General features: G+C 37.0%; 1 protein-coding gene across 2 annotated transcripts in view; it reads right to left on the minus strand.

The window, feature by feature from the left end:
* Nucleotides 1-925: 925 nt before the first annotated feature.
* LOC145986516 (ATP-dependent translocase ABCB1-like) overlaps nt 926-6,792 on the minus strand; it is a 139,877-nt gene continuing 134,010 nt past the window's right edge. For both annotated transcript variants that reach the window (XM_083120622.1, XM_083120623.1), the window contains exon 25: nt 926-1,361. In XM_083120622.1, the coding sequence (XP_082976748.1) occupies nt 1,152-1,361 (210 nt within the window). In that variant the 3' untranslated portion in view covers nt 926-1,151. The remainder of the gene's footprint in view (nt 1,362-6,792) is intronic.

The following is a 6,792-nucleotide window of genomic DNA, read 5'->3' on the forward strand; positions in this document are numbered from 1 at the left end:
TCAATTAGGCAAAGTACTTAACCTTCAGATTGTCCGACACTATAAATTGTCGAGGTAATTATATAACTGTGATCCAATTTAAACTAAAAAAAAGTAACAATATGAAGGTAAACCTAATAACATTCAATTATACCTGCAAAAAGGAGTAGTGTTTTCATTGATGCTTAAGCTCCTACCTGAACATAAGATACCCGGAAACGGAAATGTGAATGTAAAAATAAGGAAAGATGTAATCAATGCTACCGTTTTTAAACATCACCTGAAACTAAATTTGTATTAATTAATGATGTCTTTTGAAATGCCGAAGTATGCGTGAGAGAGTGAATGTAGGAATGTAAGGGACATTAATGTAAGTGTCTTATGCATGTTCTCTTATCTAGAAATTATATCATATAAAGTAAACTAACCCTGTGGTGTGTAATTTTCAACTGTAACATCTATTCTACCCCTATACAATCTCTTGGGCTCCAACTGATGGCACTTACCCTGGCACAAAAGGTAAATATTGTATTAATCATTCCCTATTGTTTATTTGTTTCTTGTTTGTTTACATTATCCATGTAATGTACCGCCGGAGCGTCGTCAGACACACTAAGGTTTCGCCACAAGAAATGAAGTCACAGATTCTATCGAATGTTGTGTGTGGTTGCCAGCATTTAGACGGCAAAATGGGCTTTTTTTGAACAACTGTAGCGCCATAACTACGCACCGAGAAAATATGTTACTGAGAAAAGTTGTTTGTTTTGATGTCCTATGTACGTTTCCATGGTCTGTGGGCACCATTAAAATGACATCCTGTATATTTTGACAGTATGTAAGGAAAGGTTTTTTTATCTCTCATGGCTGCACCCATACACTACTGACAAAAAATAAAAAAGTACAAACTGCTTTTAAATGTACATTTTTATTACAATATTTATTATAAAAAACTGTAGCAAACATAACAATATCACAGTCAAGACAGTACAATAAATATTCCAACCTACAAAAAATAAGTGGACATATATACTCTCTATATTCCCTTAAAAAAATTATTTTACACAAGAATGATGTAAGGTAATGTAATAGTTCATAGTAATACTGTTTTTAAGAATAAGACATTTCCACATTTAAAAGCTTCTCAATAATTTGATTCAATCACAATCTAATTTCTACATTTGCATATTAACACCACCCTGAGTTACACACATGTTATAGTATAACCCTCTCTTAGTGAGTAAGGTTTTGTGTGTTCCGCATTCAACTATTTTCCCTTCATTTATTACATATATTTTGTTTGAATGTTGGATTGTTGAAAGTCTGTGTGCAATTGTGATACTTGTTCTGCCTTCTTGAGCTCTAACTAGGGCTTCTTGCACAACCTGCAATGAGGAAAAAAAAGTAGTATGTTGGAGAGGTATATTCCAACAATCACGCAAAATTAGATTGAAAATAGGCTGATACTTCTTGGGGAAAGTATAAGAACCAGTGGCTCTGACTCTTGATTCATCCACACACTCCCAAAAGTCTTCCTGTAAATTTAAGTCAGGATCCATATCGGATGTATGAATATTGTGTGGGAAGTTTTATGTTATTGCTGCCTTGCCTATCAATTCATTCTTGTGATTGCAGTTTAATCTATGTGTAGAATTTCAATATATTTTGATTTTTGTTATTTAGAATCACTTTTCTGTCACTTTTGGCTAATTGTGATGATGAGGATGAGTGATGATATGTTGAAGCGACACTCACAAAGAGACCAGGATTTGAACCGGGACCCCTTGGATTGTAGCATGCTGTGCTGACCACTCTGCCACGGAGGCCAGCTCTATAAGTGTAGATCATTGTGTTTGTTCCTTATATCTTTTTCATTCATCCATCGTTCATCTTCATCACTATTAATCTAAAGACGTGAAAAAGCAACATAAATTGACTAACATATAAAATTTATTTCTGATACCTTTCCAGTTTAAAAGAACTATACTCGCTGTTTTTGAAGGTTAGAGAAACTAAACACTCACTGTTTTTTAAGGTTAGAGAAATTAACAATCACGCATTTTTTAAATACAAAAATGGGAGGACAGCACAAAAGTGGTTTAATCACTGAAGCTCTGAATTTTAATTTATTTAATTTGCTTCATCTTCAATATTTAAACTTTTTCGTTTTGATAAATTATTGTTCAAATAACAGAAATCAGCAAGTCAGGATATATTTTCCCTATTTCCCTTTTCAGTATGTAATTTGTGAGCCTAGAATTCCCGTTGCTGAGATCTTTACCTGTCGTAAACAATGCAGCTTCTATATTTAATGATGACTATGGCTCGGAAGTTGAAGACCTATAAATTGCCAAAAAAATACCTATAAAAAGACCTAAAAATATCAAAAAAAGGACCTAAAAACAGAAAAAAGGACATATAAATGTAATCCAAATTAATTAATAACTTCAGTTTTAATTACATATTTAGTGAATAAAGAAAATACAAAATTCTGGTGGTATGGAACACACAGTGCGAAAAAAAACTATATGAATGAAATGCATCTTCTTTCAGACATTATATATTTTTTAGATTAACATAATTTGAAAAATCATATTTGAAGAATCACATTTCTCCTAACCACACTAAGGTTAGAGAAGAAGGTGAAGTTCCAAAAAAAAAACCGTGAAGACATAAAAAAGGGCTAAAAAAGGACCAATAAGCCAAAAAGCGCAAAAAAGGACAAATAAAACCCACCTTTTTCTGGCCTACAATGACACAAAATGAACATATATTATGTTGGGTCTCGTCTTCGGAAACTAAGGGGGAAAAAAAGGATTTTTCCTCAACTTCCGAGCCCTAGTGATGACAGAAAGGCCATTAGGATGAAGGGGGAATTGTAGAGGAGGGGGCTAAGATCAATGTTCGCCAGCAGAGGGGACAGCATACCCTCTGGGGTGGAGTGTGTGGCAGGTGGACTCTCTCCCAGGAAGCAAACAAATGTATGAATATCGAAGATTGGTTCAGAAGAATATTGCGAAGAAATAAAAAAAAAAAAAAAAAAAAAAAAACTTTTTTGAAAAAAAATTATAGCCAGGTCTTCTCAACTCACCTAGAAGACTCAGAGCATATGATGCTGATAACAACAATGTATAAGAGTGGCGGTACTGCATGTTTATGGGGGAAAAGAATCCGTAATTTTGCTTCTAGCATTGGATGATGGATGGACCAAATTTGCAGGGAAGCACAACAAAGACCATGATTTGAGGACATTCATAATTTTGAAAAAAAAAAAATATAAAAAAAATGGATAATATGCAAAACTTTAGAACACCATAATTTTTGTGAAATTTTGAAACTTGGACATTTCCCACTGGACCCCTAATTGCCGCACATTGTGAACAAGTTCATTTGTTCTGGTTCTTTTGTCATGAACACTTTCTGTGGGTTGGGAGACCCCTGAACTTTAAATCAATGGTTTTCAACCTTCGTGTGAGTCGCGGTGGTCAAGTCAGTAGGGCTTCTAACTGCCATGTGGGAGACCTGGGTTCAATTCCCAGGGTGGGTGATCTAAGGTTGGAATTAATCTGTCCTTGTCCTTAGATAAAGCCATTCTGGGTCTCACCCAGCCTAATATCAATGGATACTGAGGGGCAACCTGGGGGGGGGGGGGGGGTAAAGGCAGATGGCTGGAGTGTAGTGCTGATGACATCACCTCCAAAATGGCCAGGTTCGAGAATGTGTGGTGCCATACCTTCACATCCCCTAAATTTGCCTCAATGGCATGGTGCTATATGCATGGGGAACTTTACTTACCTTTACCTTCTCAACTTTCGTGGGACTGCAGCCCAATAACCTGGTTTTCTTAAAGTTGATGCCCTGATCTCAACTATTTTACTTGCAAATACTTCTCTCAATTTTCAATCTTGATACATTCATTAATGGCATAATTATAGAGTAATACGATTAATTATAGCTATGCTTGTTGACAAATATACAGGGAGGTTATTTCAGTCGTGTACCAGGACAGCGCCGGCCGCTTAGCGGTCCCTTCATGCAACAAGTCCCTGCAAATTCCGTTACAGGAAGTCCGTAACAGAAACCGCTTGTTTTGTAATGTTTCCATTTTTCACAATTACAGTTACAATTACAATTGAAATAAGCACGTACCTTGTCGCAAGGATGCTGGAAAAGGTGTCCTCCCAAATACAAATATTTCTGGAACCTTATCTCTGACATCAAATCTTAGATTACACATTGCTACTTTATCCTCAGTTGTCTCGACAGCGCCGGCAGCTTATCGGGGGTCGGGGCAGTTGTCAGCCGCCAGAGGATGCTTTATACTGAACGAACGCGACACATGTCGCCAGTGATGCCAACCGTAGGGACAGATTTTACCAAATAAGGGAAAACGTAGGGACTTTTTTCAATCTTGGAAAATAACATTTTATTGTGCAAAGGTGCAAAGACTACTCGCCAGTCAGTTGCACTTTCTTCGTGCTCGGTTTGAAATGAATGGATTAGTTTATCTGGATACTTTAGCAAGGAGGAGAAGTAAGAACTAACCAACAAATCTCCATCAGAATTTTGAAACATGTTATCGGTTACCAAGAACCATCAAGGCAAGTTCTTTTTTGAAAACATTTCCACTCTCAGGAAAATAGAGCTAACATTGCCACATTCTAAAACGGAAACGTAAAGAATATTTTCAATGTTAGGTGATACAAAAACAAAAAAGAGAAATAGAATGGGACCAGAATTGTTAAAGACTGCAGGAAATACAGCATCACCAACCAATATCTATCTCTTCACAGCAGCAGCAGCAGCATGTATGACTTCAAATAACAATCAACAGTAAATGACTCAACGTTATTCATTAGGGGTGTGCGGATCCCAAAAAGTCGGGACAGGGATCGGGAAAAAAAATTCCCGATGGCTTCCCGACTTTTCAGGATCCCGAGCAGTCGGGAAATACCGAATGGTCACTTTAAAAAGTCGTTAATTCTTGATGTTTTCTGCATTGTAAGTTTCTGGAACTTATCGGAAATTTTAAGTTTTTATTCTACAAATGCAAAAACAAACACTTAAAGTGAAAATGACATGTAGAATTTGAGATTTCCAGTGCTACGGAAATTTCCCATCCCAAAAATTTCCCGACTTGGTCGGGAAATTGCACATTTTCCCATCCCGATCCCGTCTGGACCCAAAAAATTCTGTCCCGTACACCCCTATTATTCATTAAGGCAAGAATTTACAATACCGGACCATTCTGTAATTTCTATGCTACGTCTTATACTCATGAAATAATTAGTCGTGATGATTTATCTCAAGTTAATATGTTGGGGATGAGGTGAAAAAAATGTTCATTAACGTGTAGAAGTTGTAAAATAAGCTTTTCAATTCTCGCAATGATTTCCGTATACAAGTATGGTAGCCATATTTGTTGATATGAACAATTGACGTTCGCAATTAGTTACGCTGTGTACAGCATTGCCACACTGTCGATTTCATACTTGGGAGAGCATGGATCGTGTAAGAATGGCGGAAGAGAACAGTAAAAAAGTTGTTAATGTTGTATAGATTTTTAGGTGTAGTGTGCAAGAGGATTGCCGTGGGCTAATTAATAAACTTATGGATTTCGGTATATTGCCGAAAGAAGGGACAATCACGATGTAGAAGAACATGTGGAATGTGGACTGATTTGATTACAGGTAAGATTGGCAACAGTGTATCGATCGTAAAATTGCAGGATACTAAAATGGCGTCTTCGATGATGAATGTTTGCCATTAAAGTGCTATGAAAATAAGATTTTTTTATCGGTTGGTAATCACAATTAGCGCAAAACCATTCACGGATAGCCCCACTGACCATTCTTGGTAAGGTTAAGTTAAGTTAGGTTAGGCAAGGCAAACATAATTAAAATTTGGGGTCGAAATCTATGCACCCACAAACCACTGACGGATACCCCCATGAACCATTCACGGTAAGGTTAGGTTAGGATAGGCAAACATAGTTAAAATTTGGGGCCGTAGTAATATCAGAAATGTATATTTCGTTTTTCAAGTATTGGAAACACAAAATCTTCGGGTAAATAATTAGCAATCGTGCCGATCGCGAACCACTCAATTTCACATATTTTGCAATTTCTACACGTCACCCCCAAAATTTTAACTTCAAATTCGTGATTAGGAGGCCTCAATTAGTGAGTATGAGAAATATTACAAAAATCGGGGAGGGATCCTGTATTAAATTCGCTCCTTCATTAATTGTGGAAGCACTGGGCAGAAAGATTTGGTAAGTAAATGTGAACATTTTATCTTCTGTTTTGCACGCTCATGAGGTGTTGTTTTTAAATAGTCACTTTACTTGGCGTAGGTTCATTTCGTCAGTTGTACGGAGATTTTCACTACGCCTGTAGGGACATTGCCGGAAAATGGTTAGCAACACTGTCAGCTACCAGACGTAGTGAGTCTACGCTATGTTCACTTCTGTTTGAGTTTATCAGTACGCGTGTTGTTTATACTGTGTTATTGAGTTGGGTCTGATATTCAGTGCTAGTGCTTTATTGTGTGTTAATTGTTATTCATTCATTAGTTATTCCGCTAAACAAATATAGTCTTGAACAAAGAGTTTTTATGTACGATAATTACGTGAAAACGTTCAGATGACGCACCCTCTCACGGCTGACAACTCGCCCGACCTCCGATAAGCTGCCGGCACTGTCGAGACAACTGAGGATGAAGTATAGATGTCTAATCTAAGATTAGATGTCAGAAATAAGGTGCCAGAAATATTTGTATTTGGGAGGACACCTTTTCCAGCATCCTTGCGACAAG

This window comes from Lepisma saccharinum, chromosome 4 (assembly GCF_977018435.1).
Source record: "Lepisma saccharinum chromosome 4, izLepSacc3.1, whole genome shotgun sequence".
NCBI classification, from domain to species: domain Eukaryota; kingdom Metazoa; phylum Arthropoda; class Insecta; order Zygentoma; family Lepismatidae; genus Lepisma; species Lepisma saccharinum.